Consider the following 17082-nt stretch of genomic DNA (forward strand, 5'->3'; position numbering starts at 1 on the left):
GTCATTTGATCTGGAAGACACACAGGAGGCGTTACAGAGTACAACTGCAGAACATATCAAATACTTTTTCTTGGTTGGAGCACTATGCAACATGAAAAAGGGTAAAGTGAAGTGTTCAGTTCTCTCAGTGCTCTCTATCGCCCCCTACATGCAGCTGCATAGTGTTCCAACCCTGTGAAGAAATGGTATTTGAGATGTGCTTTATCTAGCTAAACTGGCATAATCGAACAATTTATTAATTGTCTTAGTTGAATGAAAAAAAGTATTATTTCCTTCCAACTCCAATATCATATGATCCCGTTTAGTAATCTTTTAATTATTTCCCATTCAGGAGAATATCCGTGACAAGCTGCGTCCCATCTCTCTGGCCATCACCCATACCATCAGACCCCCCATGTTCTCCTCAGACACTAACCCAGAGGAACGAGACACGCTACCTCCTGTACTGAGTGTTGCCACCTCCAACACCCTGCACTCTGAGGTCAGTACCTCGACCTCCTGTACTGAGTGTTGCCACCTCCAACACCCTGTACTCTGAGGTCAGTACCTCGACCTCCTGTACTGAGTGTTGCCACCTCCAACACCCTGTACTCTGAGGTCAGTACCTCGACCTCCTGTACTGAGTGTTGCCACCTCCAACACCCTGCACTCTGAGGTCAGTACCTCGACCTCCTGTACTGAGTGTTGCCACCTCCAACACCCTGTACTCTGAGGTCAGTACCTCGACCTCCTGTACTGAGTGTTGCCACCTCCAACACCCTGTACTCTGAGGTCAGTACCATAACAACAGAACCAGGGAACATACTGATTTGCATTTTCAAGTTCATGAAGGAAGACTTGAAATGGTTGTGTTACAGGCCTAATTAATACATGCCTGTGTGATACAGGGATACTACAGGGTTTTGTTATTTCATAGTGGGGGAACCAGGTTCCAAAGTGAAATCATTTGGACATTTAAAAAAGATTTAAGGTAAATTCTATGATTTGAATTTTTTCCATGTCCATCCCTGAGATGAAGTCTGTATCCTCCGTTGCAGGTGAATTTCCTGAGGGAAGGCTGTGGTGATGATAAGATCTGTCAGAGCAACCTGAAGTTGACCTACCAGTTTGGAACCCGACCTATCACCTCTGACCTCTTCACCCCTCTGCCAAGGTTTGTATGACTTCTTCTTTATATTTCCTCATTCCCCAGAGAAGAGGAGTTCAGCAATTCCAATAGCTGTTACATTCTACCTTCTATTTTACCATGCCTCTATATCTGAGCTGCCCGACACTGTCCCTGGAGAGCCAAAATGACAAAATGGCACCCACAGACACGGTCGCCCTGTTTCTAGCTCCTAGACAACTTTGGAGTATTTCATTTCCTATGTTATTTGCCAAGAATGTTTCTTGTATTATTGCCTGCAGCCGAAAATAACTTATATTCACACCATTATATATATATATATATTTATTACGGACTCTGACATTGCTCGTTCTGATATTTCTTAATTTCTTTATTTTAACTTTTTGGATTATGTGTGTATTGTTTTGTATTGCTAGGTATTACTACACTGTTAGAGCTTGAAACACAAGCATTTCGCTGCACCTGCAATAACATCTGCAAATCTGTATATGCGACCAATAAACTTTGATTTGATTTGATTACCCTCCTGTAGGTTTTTCGCTCTACCCCAGTTGTAACTAACCCGATTCAGCTTATCAACCAGCTAATTATTATAAGAATCAGGTCTGCTAGATTAGTGTCAAAGTAATCTCGGTTAACCCACAACTAAAGGCTTGCGTAATTGGTTAGCTGCTCAATTGTTCTGGGTCCATACATGTTAAGAGACGAGATTAAGAGATTCTAGAACGTGGAACGGATTCGCAAACGAGGAGCTCCACCCTCTCTCTTTGCAAATTATCGGCCGAATGTCTCCTCCCCTTCCAAAATTCGAAAGATACTAATAAACAGTGTCCAAATAACCAGTGACGCAACCCCCCCCAAAACCAGAACTACCGCTGCTCGTTGTCCCAGGCATCCCATTCCTTCCTGACAGATTCTACGGTACCAGTTATGTACACCTAGATCTGTCCACCAGAGATTAGGGTTGGAGAGAAAACGCTCCTACAGTAGTGCTCCAGGAACGGGGTTGGGCCGTCCTGCCCTACATCTTAAACAACCTCAGATGGGTATTATTCTACCTTTTTTGTTTCACTGTTCCTTCATATCCAACCACTTTTTTTTCTAGTTACCTCATGCCCCTCTCATTCCAGAGATGGTGAGGAGGTGTTCTCTCTGTTCTGACCAGAGATCCTATGTCTAACCACTCTCTCTATTCCTCTTTTCTATTTCCTTTTCATCCCTTCATTCCAGGGACGATGAAGAGGTGGCGGTGTTTTCTCTGTCTGACCAGAGGTCTGTGGTGTTGGAGGTGACCGTCACCAACATGCCCTCTGACCCTCTGTACCCAGAGGAAGACGGAGATGATGCCCACGCCGCCCAGCTACTGGTGAACCTTCCGGACACCCTGTCCTACTCTGGCTTCAGGGGACAACAGGTACACACACCAAACACACACACGCACATACACACATTCACGGTCATGTTCAACCTCTCCTTGTCCAAGTCAGTAATCCCCACGTCTTAAAACATTTTACTACAGTGGGCTAAATCAGGGTCACACGTTGTGATTCTTGGCACTCTTAAACAAATCCACGTTGAAACAAATGTATACACCTCATACACATGGTTATGGTCTTTAAAAAAAGAAGACCTGTCAGATGTAGAGATGAAATGTATTCCATTTTGAGTTTGCATCCCAATATTTCACTTTACTATACATCAGAGAAGACTGAAATATAACAAAACCATTTGACATAGAAACACCGGAATTTCAGCGTAAAATAAATAAATAATGTTGATTTAATTATGAAAAATATTAATAACATTCCACCCATGAGGCCACTAGAGGGCGATTTGATCATTTGGCTGCAGGAAAGGTCTACAATGACTACAATCATTCCTCTTCCCAAGACCTCCAAGGCTTCATGCCACCATGACTACCGCCCTGCAGCACTCACATCTTTAATTAAAGTGCTTTGAAAGGCTGGTCATGGCACACATCACCTCCATCATCCCAGACACCCTAAACACACTCCAATTTGCATACCGCCCCAACAGATCCATAGACGATGCAATCTCAATTGCACTCCACACTGCCCTCACCCACCTAGATAAGAGGAATATGTTAGAATGCTCTTCATTGACTGCAGCTCAGTGTTCAACACCATTGTCCCATCCAAGCTCGTCACCAAGCTTAGGACCCTGGGACTGAACACCTCCCTCTGCAACAGGATCCTGGACTTCCTGACGGGCCGCGCCCAGGTGGTGAGGGTAGGCAACATCACCTCCGCCACGCTGACCCTCAACACCGGGGCCCCACAGGGGTGTGTGCTTTGTCCCCTCCTGTACTCCCTGTTCACCCACGACTGCGTGGCCAAGCACGACTCCAACAGCATCATCACGTTTGCTGACGACACAATGGTGGTAGGTCTGATCACCAGCGACAATGATACAGCCTATGGGAGGAGGTCAGAGACCTGGTGGTGTGGTGCTGGGAAAACAACCTCTCCCTAAATGTCAACAAGACCAAGGAGCTGATCGTGGACTACAGGAAACGAGCCCATCCACATCGACGGGGCTGCAGTGGAGCGGGTCGAGATTTTCAAGTTCCTCGATGTCCAAATCACTAAGGACTTGGTTCACATGCGCACAATCGTGAAGAAGGCGCGACAGCACCTCTTCCCCCTCAGGAGGTTGAAAAGGTTTGGCATGGGCCCTCAAATCCTCAAAATGTTATACAGCTGCAACATTGAGAGCATCTGGTATGGCAACAGCACCGCCCTCGATCGCATGGCGCTACAGAGGGTGGTGCGGACAGCCCAGTACATCACTGGGGCCGAGCTCCCTGCCATCTAGGACCTCTATATCAGGCGGTGTGAAAGGAAGGCCCGTAAAATGGTTAAAGACTCCAGCCACCCAAGCCATAGACTGTTGTCTCTGCTTCCGCACGGCAAGCGGTACCGGTGAAGTCTGACACCAACAGGCTCCTGAACAGCTTCTATCCCCAAGCCATAAGACTGCTCAATGGCTAACAAAATGGCTACACTGACTAGTTGACCCTTGTATTTATTCCTATGCACACTCACAGGACTCTACACACTCACGCATACTGACACTCCAACACACACATAACATGCACACACTTTTATATTGACACACGTACACTTACTCACATACAATCATCATATATGCTGCTGCTACTCTGTTTATCTTATATCCTGATGCCTAGTCACCTTACCCCTATACATACACTACATGACCAGAAGTATGTGGACACCTGCTCATCGAACATCTCATTCCAAAATCATGGGCATTAATATTGAGTTGGTCCCCCCTTTGCCGCTATAAAAGTTTCCACTCTTCTGGAAAGAATTTCCACTAGATGTTGGAACATTTCTGCCGGGACTTGCTTCCATTCAGCAACGAGCATTAGTGAGGTTGGGCACTGATGTTGAGCGATTATGCCTGGCTCGCAGTCGGTGTTCCAATTCATCCCAAAGGAGTTCGATGGGGTTGAGGTCAGGGCTCTGTGCAGGCCAGTCAAATTCTTCCACACCAATCTCGACAAACCATTTCTGTATGGACCTCGCTTTGTGCACGGGGGCATTGTCATGCTGAAACAGGAAAGGGCCTTCCCCAATCTGTTGCCACAAAGTTGGAAGCACAGAATCGTCTAGAATGTCATTGTATGCTAAGGGGACTAGCGCGAACCATAAAAAACTGCCCCAGACCATTATTCCTCCTCCAACAAACTTTACAGTTGGCACTATGCATTGGGGAAGGTAGCATTCTCCTGGCATCCGCCAAACCCAGATTCGTCCACCGGACTGCCAGATGGTGAAGCGTGATTCATCACTCCAGAGAACGCGTTTCCACTGCTCCAGAGTATAATGGTGGCGAGCTTTACACCACTCCAGCCGACGCTGATCTTAGGCTTGTGTGCGGCTGCTCGGCCATGGAAACCCATTTCATGAAGTTCCTGACGAACAGTTCTTGTGCTGACGTTGCTTCTAGAGGCAGTTTGGAACTTGGTAGTGAGTGTTGCAACCGAGGACAGATGATCTTTAGACGCTACGCGCTTCAGCAATCGGCGGTCCCGTTCTGTGAGCTTCTGTGGCCTACCACTTCGCGGCTGAGCCGTTGTTGCTCCTAGACGTTTCCATTTCACAATAACAGCACTTACAGTTGACCGGGGCAGCTCTAGCAGGGCAGAAATTTGATGAACTGACTTGTTGGAAAGGTGGCATCCTATGACGGTACCACGTTGAAAGTCACTGAGCTCTTCAGTACGGGTCATTCTACTGCCAATGTTTGTCTATGGAGATTGCATGGCTGTGTATTGATTACTGCATTTATATTGATTACTGCATTGTTGGGTTTGTAGCTTGCAAGGAAGGCATTTCACTGTACTTGTACACGTGACATTAAAAACTTGAAATATGAAACACACACAACCTGTCCTCCTCAGGTACACACACCTAACTCTAGCCTTGATCCTCACCAGGGTTGGGATCAATTCCACAAATTCAATTTAAATTCAATTCTCTCTCCGTGTAAATTCAATTTATTTTCAGTTCAGTCTTTGAATTCAGAGATAATTCAAGTCCTCTGAATTCCAAATTCCAAGACTGCAAATCCCAATTAAATATTATCCCCAACAATTCCACAAATTCCAATTAAAATTCAGTTCCCTCTGGTTTAAGGCTGATCATTTCACTGTTCAGACAACCTAGCTATATGGGAAACATTGGAATATAGGTTGAAATGATTAAAAACAAAAATCGTACAGTCAATTTTTTTATACTATGGTCATTAATTCCATTAACTGGGACTTTTTAAAATATTGAATTCCAATTCAATTCATTTCCGAAGATTAAATGTTTTTACAATTCCAATTCAATTCCAGTTTAAAAAGTCCAAGCAGTCTAATTCCAATTCAATTCCAATTCCATAACTTGAATATTTTTAAAACTCAAATGTAATTAAATGTAAATGATCCACTTCATGAGTGAATTCAAGAATTGAATTGGAATTTCAAAGTAAATTGGACTTGACCCCAACCCTGACCCTAACCCTGCCGGACACCCTTTCCTACTCTGGCTTCGGGACAACAGGTATTCACACTTAAACGTTTCCATTCCTCTCAGATCTCCACCAGTGTCTAGGAGGTAGGGTCTAGGGGTCGATTCTGGACAGGGCTGACATGTTACGCTTAGAGCCAGGAGTTTTTCCTGACCCAGGAAAAACTATGTTGGTGATGTGGTCAGGGAAACCTTAGGGCAACTTTACCTTGCTACAGTAGCAGTATAATGATCCTGTTTCCTGTTTCCTGTGTGTAGGTGGTGTGCCAGGCCAATCAGAATGGCTCTCAGGCAGAGTGCGAGCTGGGAAACCCCCTGAAGAGAGATGCTATACTGAAGTTCTACATCATCCTTAGCACCTCTGCTATCACCATAGAGACCACGGAACTCACTGTCAACCTCCTGCTGGCTACGTAAGACCTGGCTGGGCAACTTATTTTCATAGTTGTTCCATTTAACGCATCTTTGTTTTCTCGTACTGTAAAAAAACACTGTTTATTTTCACATCATGGCAATTCACAAGGTGAATGACTTTGCTTGGTACTACACTAATAAAACATTCATTGCACATGGAAGGGAATTACTACTTTCAATATATGTATTCAAATTGAAATAGCTAGAAATGAAGATAGAACGTTTATCCAGATTGCAGTCAATATGATGTGTGTGTGTTGTCTCCTCCTCAGTATCAGTGAACAGCGAGACCTGGCCCCAGTCATAGCCGTGGCTAAAATCATCATAGAGCTCCCCCTGGCTGTCAGTGGGTAAGTCACACCCTCATATCACTGGTGTGTCAAACTAATTTTGCCCACGGTGGCCACATTCAGTACAGTGAGTCAGTAGGTCAATACACATTCATTGATTTGATTTATTTAATCCAGGATAGTGACAGTCCACTCTGTAACACTTGCTGCTGTTTTCAAGGAGTCCTGAGATCCATAAAAACAGTTAACACTCCTGAGTGGCGCAGTGGTCTAAGGCACTGCATCGCAGTGCTAACTGTGCCACTAGAGATCCTGGTTCAAATCCAGGCTCTGTCGCCGCCGGCCGCGACCGGGAGACTCATGGGCGGCGCACAATTGGCCCAGCGTCGTCCAGGGTAGGGGAGGGAATGGCCGGCAGGGATGTAGCTCAGTTGATAGAGCATGGCGTTTGCAACGCCAGGGTTGTGGGTTTGATTCCCACGGGGGGCCAGTATAAAAAAATATGTATTCACTAACTGTAAGTCGCTCTGGATAAGAGCGTCTGCTAAATGACTAAAATGTAATGTAAATGTTAACAGTGGTACCATAAGGCTCTGTCCAGCTGTCCACTGACCCTACCTGTCTGTCTCTGTGTTGTTTCAGGCTGGCCAGACCCCACCAGCTGTTCTTCAGTGGGGCTGTGAAGGGGGAGAGCGCCATGGAGACTCTGGACGATGTGGGGAGTGCTGTGGAGTTTGAGTTTATGGTGAGAGAAGAAGAGAGGAGTCAAAAGACGATGTAGCATGATAATGTAGCATTAAAATGTAGCATGCTAATGTAGCACAGGGATATACAGTATTTCTAAGGCTGTGAACCTTGGAAGATATACGATGAAAAGCTATGCAGTGTTGTGAAGAGAGCAATATATGAATATTTTGATGTGTTTTTTTTTATCATTGATCATGTTTCATTCGGTTAACTATTCAGTCCTTCATGTTTTAATCAGGTGACCAACACCGGGCCGTCCCTGCAGACGCTAGGCTCCGCCTTCCTCAACATCATGTGGCCTCACGAGCTGTCCAATGGGAAGTGGCTCCTGTACCCCACTTCTCTCCACTTCCATGGCCATCCAGAAACACCCTGTACCCCGCACACCTCCCTCAACCCACGCAAGTTCACCCACAGCTCTCCTTCTGACGACCAGCCACAGGCTGCAGGCCTGAAGGTAGGCTTTTAGTTGTCTTGAGCCATAAGGGGTTCCATAAATGGAGATATTGTCCAGAAATAACCACATTGGACAAAAAGTGTACACCTCCCCACACCCATGAGCTAAAGCATAATTATATTGTTTGCCTAAAACTAAGTATTTTGTTGTTTCATGAGATTTATTTGATCTCTGCTTCCTATCCCTGTGAGCAGGCCAGGAGGAAGGGGCGGTCCCACCCAGAAGAGGAAGGGCATGTGATGACCAAGGGCAGTCTGGGTAGGACCACGCCTGCTGTGGCCGCCTCAGAGAGACGCAAGTCACTCAAACTGGTGAGAGAGAGGGAGAGAGATGGCAGAGAAACAGAGGGACAGGGAACAAGAGGGATTACAATGGGGTTGTAACCAGTGTTGGGGAATCTACTCCGACAATATAGTTTACCAAGTTACCAGTTACTTCACACTGGAAGAAGTTAAGCAACACTAAAGCTACGCTGAAGAAAATACAGTTTACTTAACTAAAGCAACTTTGTGATATATTATCATATCTAAATCTGAAACGTCATAGACTACAAATCGCAAGAACAGATCACTCTGGAGACAGATTTGAACAGAATGTGTAATTTATCCTATTAACCACATAAACAGAAGTGAGAATTATAGGCAGGTCTGATGCCGAAAAATAAAGGAAATTCTGGCCTACTTCACCCATATTTTCTCTTCTTTTTGCAAAAAAAGTGTGTGTAGTTCCAATAGTTAGCTACACCACTACATGGCTATAAAGTAATTAACTAACACTGTGAAACACTACCAAGAGTTGAATTTAGTTCAACTGCCACCAAGCTACTGTAAAATCTAGTTAAATTACTAGTTGAACTACATGTAGTTCACCACTCTCCAACACTGGTTGTAATCAAGCCAGCACCACAGAAAACATCACATAGCTCACGTGCTGCAAACATGCCCTAGAGCCCTGCATCTCAGCGCATCCATACTGTGAGTTTGATTGAATACCAGCCCAGCTATTCTCATCGATGGTCTTCCCAACCCTCTGTGTGTGTGTAGGACTGTCTGCTGGGTTCAGCGCGCTGTGTGCTGTTCCAGTGTCCTCTCTACAGCTTCTCTGGCTCAGCTGTCCTCAAGATCCAGGGACGCCTTTGGAACAGCACCTTCCTGGAGGTAAAACACCACGTCACCTATCGCATTGTGTTGTTACATTTACATTTTTACATTTACGTCATTTAGCAGACGCTCTTATCCAGAGCGACTTACAAATAGGACGTGTTATGTGGTAATAGCAAAGACTACCATTCCCATGACGCAATTGGCCCCACACAACACGTGACGTCACAGCGCCTTCCTGAAGGTAAAACAAACAAACACGTCACATTACATTTCTGTTTTAGTCATTTAGCAGACACTCTTATCCAGAGCGACTTACAGTAGTGCATTCATTTTAACATAGCTGGTGAGACTACATATCCCAATCGTAGCAAGTACATTTTCCCTCAACAAAATATTTATCAGCAAAGTCAGTACTAATAGGAATAAACAAGTGCTTTTTGAGCTTATAGCTTATAGATAGATATAACCTGCTCTCACGTATTGTGTTATGTGTTTTAACATAGACTACTGTTCCCATAAAGCAATGCACAATGCCATAACTTGTGGTGGTTGATAGAATTGTATGGCCTTGTATGACTACACAATGATGCACTTTGCTAGATGAAGCATCTGGTTATTAAAAGTAGTAATCCTGCGCCTGGTTTCATCAATGAACAAACACAACACTACCACTCAACGACACTCAACCTCTCAACAGTGGCCATTGCTCTCTGTCACAGCTCCAACCTTTATGTCTCTGCTTGGCACGTTTTCCTGAAGTACCACTTAATGCAAGTGCATGTTAACAGTAGCATTTGTATCGATGAAACAGTAACTGTGAAAGGGCATTATGAAGGAGTGAGAGCAATCACAGACTGTAACTACAAAGGCAACACGAGGGCGGGCGGAACAGGAGGGACCCTTTGCATTGTACTTTGACAATGTATTAATCAGCATAAGCCGTCATTATCCGTGTTCCGTGTCATTCATTGTTATAAAACAATGAGGATAAGTCATAGGAGTTGGCTAAAGCACAGACTGATCTCGGTCTCTTTCCAGGCTAACCTATTATTGATCATCTCATATAAATATATAATTGATAATGTCATTGATAATGTTTGGCCAGTGTAATCTCCTCTCCCTAGTAAATGTCTGTGTTGATGAGGTCTTCTCTGCTTCTGCTTGCTCTTTGGGGTCTAGGCTGGGCTGCTTTAAAGCACATTGTGCCAAGACAAGTACTGATGTTTAAAGGGCTTTATGTAAACCTCTGATGGATACATCATTTATTGATGAGTTCTCTTGCCGTCAGGAGTTTCCTTCTGACCATGTTCTGGAGATGCTGGTCAGAGGCTCTCTAATCTCCTTCACCTAGTAAAGACTAGTGTTTCTCCTCTCCTCTCCTCTCCTCTCCTCTCCTCTCTCCTCTCCCTCCTCCCTCTCCTCTCCCTCTCCTCTCCTCTCCCTCTCTCCTCTCTCCTCTCCCTCTCCTCTCCTCTCCTCTCCTCTCCCTCTCCTCTCCCTCTCCTCTCCTCTCTCTCTCTCTCTCTCTCTCTCTCTCTCTCTCTCTCTCTCTCTCTCTCTCTCTCTCTCTCTCTCTCTCTCTCTCTCTCTCTCTCTCTCTCTCCCTCTCCCTCTCCCTCTCCCTCTCCCTCTCCCTCTCTCTCTCTCTCTCTCTCTCTCTCTCTCTCTCTCTCTCTCTCTCTCTCTCTCTCTCTCTCTCTCTCTCTCTCTCTCTCTCTCTCTCTCTCTCTCTCTCTCTCTCTCTCTCTCTCTCTCAGGAGTTCCAATCAGTCAGTGCTCTGGAGCTGCTGGTTAGAGCCAACATCACAGTCAAGTCCAGCATCAAACACCTGGTGCTGAGGGATGCTGCCGCACAGGTAACACACACACACACACACACACACACACTGAGAGACACACACACACACACACTCAGAAACTCACACTCTTAACTATTAACATGAATAACTAGAGCTATGAGTATTTCCTGACCATATGACCTGACCAGGAAAAGACTATGGGCTCTAACTACTAGTGACACATACACAGTAAAGACAAGACACTTCACAATAAAGCACTCATTGCTTTATATTGCTGTGTTTTCCCTGTAGGTCCCAGTGATGATTTACCCAGAGATTGGTCTGACTGCCCAGTACTGGATCCCCTGGTGGTGGGTCCTCATAGCCATCCTGGCTGGTATCCTGGTGCTGGCTCTGCTGGTCTGCATCCTCTGGAAGGTACCAACACCTAGTATAACCCATAATAAACACCTCTATTACTGTTCCTACATACCTCTATTATACTGGTGCTGGCTCTGCTGGCATGCATACCGTAGAAGATACAACACACATCAAATGACTTAGTTACTGTACCTACATACACTATATATAAAAAGTATGTGGATACCCATTCAAATTAGTGGATTTGGCTATTTCAGCCACACCCGTTGCTGACAGGTGTATAAAATCGAGCACACAGCCATGCAATCTCCATAGAAAAAGATTGGCAGTAGAATGGCCTTACTGAAGAGCTCAGTGATTTTCAACGTGGCACGTCATAGGATGTCACCTTTCCAACAAGTCAGTTCATCAAATTTCTGCCCTGCTAGAGCTGCCCCGGTCAACTGTAAGTGCTGTTGTTGTGAAGTGGAAACGTCTATGAGCAACATTGGCTCAGCCGCGAAGTGGTAGGCCACACAAGCTCACAGAACGGGACCACCAAGTGCTGAAGCGTGTAGCGCGTAAAAATCGTCTGTCCTCGGTTGCAACACACACTACTAAGTTCCAAACTGCCTCTGGAAGAAACGTCAGCACAAGAACTGTTCATCGGGAACTTCATGAAATGGGATCTTAGCCTAAGATCACCATATGCAATGCCAAGTGTCGGCTAGAATGGTGTAAAGCTCGCCGCCATTGGACTCTAGAGCAGTGGAAACGCGTTCTCTGGAGTGATGAATCACGTTTCACCATCTGTCAGTCCGACGGACGAATCTGGGTTTGGCGGATGCCAGGAGAACGCTGCCTGCCTGAATACATAGTGCCAACTGTAAAGTTTGGTGGAGGAGGAGTAATGGTCTTGGGGTGTTTTTCATGGTTCATGCTAGGCCCCTTAGTTCCAATGAACGAAAATCTTAACGCTACAGCATACAATGACATTCTAGACGATTCTGTGCATCCAACTTTGTGGCAACAGTTTGGGGAAGGCCCTTTCCTGTTTCAGCATGACAATGCCCCCGTGCACAATGTGAGGTCCTTACAAAAATGGTTTGTCGAGATTGGTGTGGAAGAACATGACTGGCCTCCACAGAGCCCTGACCTCAACCCCATCAAACACCTTTGGGATGAATTAGAACGCCGACTGCAAGCCAGGTCTAATCGCGCAACATCAGTGCCCGACCTCACTAATGCTCAAGGGGCTGAATGGAAGCAAGTCCCCGCAGCAATGATCCAACATCTAGTGGAAAGCCTTCCCAGAAGAGTGGAGGCTGTTATAGCAGCAAAGGGGGGACCAACTCCATATTAATGCCCATTGTTATGGAATGAGATGTTGGACGAGCAGGTGTCCACATACGTTTGGTCATGTAGAGTATCTCTATTACCCTGGCTGGTATCCTGCTGGCTCTGCTGGCTCTGCTGGTCTGCATCCTCTGGAAGGTACCAACACCTAGAATAACCTATAATAAACATAGGTTCCTACATATCTCTATTATACTGCTGCTGGCTCTGCTGGCCCGCATCCTTTGGAAGGTACCAACACCTAGTATTACTGATTTATTGTCACATCCACCAGATAGTTTAAATAAAACATGATTTATTGTCATATCCACCAGATAGTTTAAATAAAACATGATTTATTGTCACACCCACCAGATAGTTTAAATAAAACATGATTTACTGTCACATCCCCCAGATAGTTTAAATAAAACATTATTTATTGTCACATCCACCATGCAGATAGCTGCAGTGAAATGTGTTGTTTTACAAAAAAAGATACATCAGCCAATTTCCATTATTCTCTTATCATTCAATTTCTTTGATATTACCATCTAGTCCATCTCTCCTCCTCTCTCTTCTCTAGTCCATCTCTCTGCTCGCTCCTCTAGTCCATCTCTCTGCTCTATTCTCTAGTCCGTCTCTCTGCTCTATCCTCTAGTCCATCTCTCTCCTCTCTCTTCTCTAGTCCATCTCTCCTCCTCTCTCTTCTCTAGTCCATCTCTCCTCCTCTCTTTCCTCTAGTCCATCTCTCCTCCTCTCTTTCCTCTAGTCCATCTCTCTGCTCTATTCTCTAGTCCATCTCTCCTCCTCTCTTTCCTCTAGTCCATCTCTCTGCTCTATTCTCTAGTCCATCTCTCCTCCTCTCTTTCCTCTAGTCCATCTCTCCTCCTCTCTTTCCTCTAGTCCATCTCTCTGCTCTATTCTCTAGTCCATCTCTCCTCCTCTCTTTCCTCTAGTCCATCTCTCTGCTCTATTCTCTAGTCCATCTCTCCTCCTCTCTCTTCTCTAGTCCATCTCTCCTCCTCTCTCTTCTCTAGTCCATCTCTCCTCCTCTCTCTTCTCTAGTCCATCTCTCCTCCTCTCTTTCCTCTAGTCCATCTCTCCTCCTCTCTTTCCTCTAGTCCATCTCTCTGCTCTATTCTCTAGTCCATCTCTCTGCTCTATTCTCTAGTCCATCTCTATGCTCTATTCTCTAGTCCATCTCTATGCTCTATTCTCTAGTCCATCTCTATGCTCTCTCCTCTAGTCCATCTCTCCTCCTCTCTTTCCTCTAGTCCATCTCTATGCTCTCTCCTCTAGTCCATATCTATGCTCTCTCCTCTAGTCCATCTCTCTGCTCTATTCTCTAGTCCATCTCAGCTCCTCTCTCTTCTCTAGTCCATCTCTCTGCTCTCTCCTCTAGCCCATCTCTCTGCTCTCTCCTCTAGCCCATCTCTCTGCTCTCTCCTCTAGCCCATCTCTCTGCTCTCTCTTCTCTAGTACATCTATCCTCCTCTCTCTTCTCTAGTCCATCTCTCCTCCCCTCTCTTCTCTAGTCCATCTCTCTCCTCTCTCTTCTCTAATCCATCTCTCCTCTTCTTTACTTACATTCCAACTGCGCTCTCTCTCTCTCTCTCTCTCTCTCTCTCTCTCTCTCTCCCTCTCTTCCTCCTTCCCTTCACATCTCTGTTGTAACTCCCTCTCCTCCTTCTCCTCCCTCCCCAGTGTGGGTTCTTCAAGCGTACAGAGCGCCGCCCGCAGTACGAAACAGAGTACTACCGCGCCCACATGCATGCTCAGCCCTCTGAGGTTGAGAAGCAGGCGTCAGACCAATAGGTTCCTGCCCTCTCGTCTCTCCAAGTGGTAAAGCCATGCACCCTGGCTTGCTCTGCACAATGGCTTGCTCTGGACCTTGGCCTGCTCTGCACTGGCCTGCCAGTGCTGTGACTTTGCCTGAGTTGTTATCTGTAAACCTTTGTATACCTGAAACAAGTTCATCCTGGCGTTGTAGGAGGTTGTGTACATGTTCTCTTCCTTATGAGATTGTCCTTCCTGTTCTATTCATGAATAATCTCATTTCATCTGGTCACACGTCACCTGATTAGATTAGGTTAGAATGCCAGAATGAATTTGTTCCTTGTTTCTCACAAAATGGTGGTGCAGGAGTGTGTTGACAGCATAAGGTTATTATGCTGTGTGGTGTGTTTACTTTGCTTGTTGTGTGTCACCTGTTTTATTCAAACTTTACGCAAATCACCTGGATGTTTTTGGCTTTTGTGGCACATGCACAATGTTTCAGAATCAGCAACCAAAATGTTTCCTTGGGTTAAACAGCAACATCAACCTAGTCTCTCTCTCTCTCTCTCTCTCTCTCTCTCTCTCTCTCTCTCTCTCTCTCTCTCTCTCTCCTCCCTCGCTCTCTCCCACAGTGTGGTTTCTTCCGTCGGGTCCAGTATGAAGATAAAGTGCCTCAATACCATGCGGTGAAGATCCCCCGTCAAGACCGGCCCCAGTTCCAGCAGAAGGCAGGGATCCTCCAGAAGAAGGAGTGGGCCACACACTGGAGCGATGGAAGCTCCTGAACAACAACAACAAACAAGGAGTAGAATAAGAACAACAAACAGCCATTCAACCCTATGACACTCACTAACTCTGCAGTGGAACAAACGTGTGCAGACAGACTGACCGTGTCACAACAGTGTTGTGCACATTGAGGCTATGTCCTGATTCTTCACCCTTCTTCTGAAGTGTGCACGTGCACACTTCCCGTCATGGATTTATCAATGGTGAAAGCTCACCCAAGCCAATGCTATTCTACTGTATTCTACTGTATTCTACTGTATTCTACTTTTAAAATGACTGGATCAATATTCTGGACTGCTACTGCTACTGCTGACTGACTGACTATCTGACTGACTATCTGACTGACTGACTATCTGACTGACTGACTATCTGACTGACTGACTATCTGACTGACTGACTATCTGACTGACTGACTGACTATCTGACTGACTGACTATCTGACTGACTGACTATCTGACTGACTGACTATCTGACTGACTGACTGACTATCTGACTGACTGACTATCTGACTGACTGACTATCTGACTGACTGACTATCTGACTGACTGACTATCTGACTGACTGACTGACTATCTGACTGACTGACTATCTGACTGACTGACTATCTGACTGACTGACTATCTGACTGACTATCTGACTGACTATCTGACTGACTGACTAACTAACTGGGGAGAATCTATATATACTATGCCTTGCATTGGTGTTTTACTGACTGTAATACTGCACACAGACTTCTGACTAGACCAATACTTATCTATCAGATTGATCAATACATATACAGTGGGGGAAAAAAGTATTTAGTCAGCCACCAATTGTGCAAGTTCTCCCACTTAAAAAAGATGAGAGAGGCCTGTAATTTTCATCATAGGTACACGTCAACCATGACAGACAAAACGAGAAAAAAATATCCAGAAAATCACATTGTAGGATTTTTTATGAATTTATTTGCAAATTATGGTGGAAAATAAGTATTTGGTCAATAACAAAAGTTTCTCAATACTTTGTTATATACCCTTTGTTGGCAATGACACAGGTCAAACGTTTTCTGTAAGTCTTCACAAGGTTTTCACACACTGTTGCTGGTATTTTGGCCCATTCCTCCATGCAGATCTCCTCTAGAGCAGTGATGTTTTGGGGCTGTCGCTGGGCAACACAGACTTTCAACTCCCTCCAAAGATTTTCTATGGGGTTGAGATCTGGAGACTGGCTAGGCCACTCCAGGACCTTGAAATGCTTCTTACGAAGCCACTCCTTCGTTGCCCGGGCGGTGTGTTTGGGATCATTGTCATGCTGAAAGACCCAGCCATGTTTCATCTTCAATGCCCTTGCTGATGGAAGGAGGTTTTCACTCAAAATCTCACGATACATGGCCCCATTAATTCTTTCCTTTACACGGTCAGTCGTCCTGGTCCCTTTGCAGAAAAACAGCCCCAAAGCAGGATGTTTCCACCCCCATGCTTCACAGTAGGTATGGTGTTCTTTGGATGCAACTCAGCATTCTTTGTCCTCCAAACACGACGAGTTGAGTTTTTACCAAAAAGTTCTATTTTGGTTTCATCTGACCATATGACATTCTCCCAATCCTCTTCTGGATCATCCAAATGCACTCTAGCAAACTTCAGACAGGCCTGGACATGTACTGGCTTAAGCAGGGGGGGACACGTCTGGCACTGCAGGATTTGAGTCCCTGGCAGCTTAGTGTGTTACTGATGGTAGGCTTTGTTACTTTGGTCCCAGCTCTCTGCAGGTCATTCACTAGGTCCCCGTGTGGTTCTGGGATTTTTGCTCACCGTTCCTGTGATCATTTTGACCCCACGGGGTGAGATCTTGCGTGGAGCCCCAGATCGAGG

At 45.5% G+C, this 17082-nt stretch overlaps 1 protein-coding gene across 5 annotated transcripts in view; it reads left to right on the forward strand.

Annotated features, from left to right (window-relative positions):
* Positions 1 to 15598, forward strand: part of LOC121577953 (integrin alpha-7) — a 68402-nt gene extending 52804 nt beyond the window's left edge. For 2 of the 5 annotated variants that reach the window (XM_041891949.2, XM_041891951.2), the window contains exons 11-22: positions 332 to 481; positions 1038 to 1153; positions 2357 to 2540; positions 6445 to 6599; positions 6873 to 6950; positions 7533 to 7635; positions 7876 to 8094; positions 8286 to 8405; positions 9138 to 9251; positions 10955 to 11053; positions 11288 to 11413; positions 15079 to 15598. In XM_041891949.2, the coding sequence (XP_041747883.1) occupies positions 332 to 481; positions 1038 to 1153; positions 2357 to 2540; positions 6445 to 6599; positions 6873 to 6950; positions 7533 to 7635; positions 7876 to 8094; positions 8286 to 8405; positions 9138 to 9251; positions 10955 to 11053; positions 11288 to 11413; positions 15079 to 15231 (1617 nt within the window). In that variant the 3' untranslated portion in view covers positions 15232 to 15598. Of the gene's footprint in view, positions 1 to 331; positions 482 to 1037; positions 1154 to 2356; positions 2541 to 6444; positions 6600 to 6872; positions 6951 to 7532; positions 7636 to 7875; positions 8095 to 8285; positions 8406 to 9137; positions 9252 to 10954; positions 11054 to 11287; positions 11414 to 14374; positions 14513 to 15078 lie in introns of all 5 variants that reach the window. The other 3 variants (XM_041891950.2, XM_041891952.2, XM_041891953.2) reach the window with 2 other exon arrangements.
* The last annotated feature ends 1484 nt before the right edge of the window (positions 15599 to 17082 follow it).

Source organism: Coregonus clupeaformis, chromosome 12, assembly GCF_020615455.1.
Source record: "Coregonus clupeaformis isolate EN_2021a chromosome 12, ASM2061545v1, whole genome shotgun sequence".
In the NCBI taxonomy this organism is placed as follows: domain Eukaryota; kingdom Metazoa; phylum Chordata; class Actinopteri; order Salmoniformes; family Salmonidae; genus Coregonus; species Coregonus clupeaformis.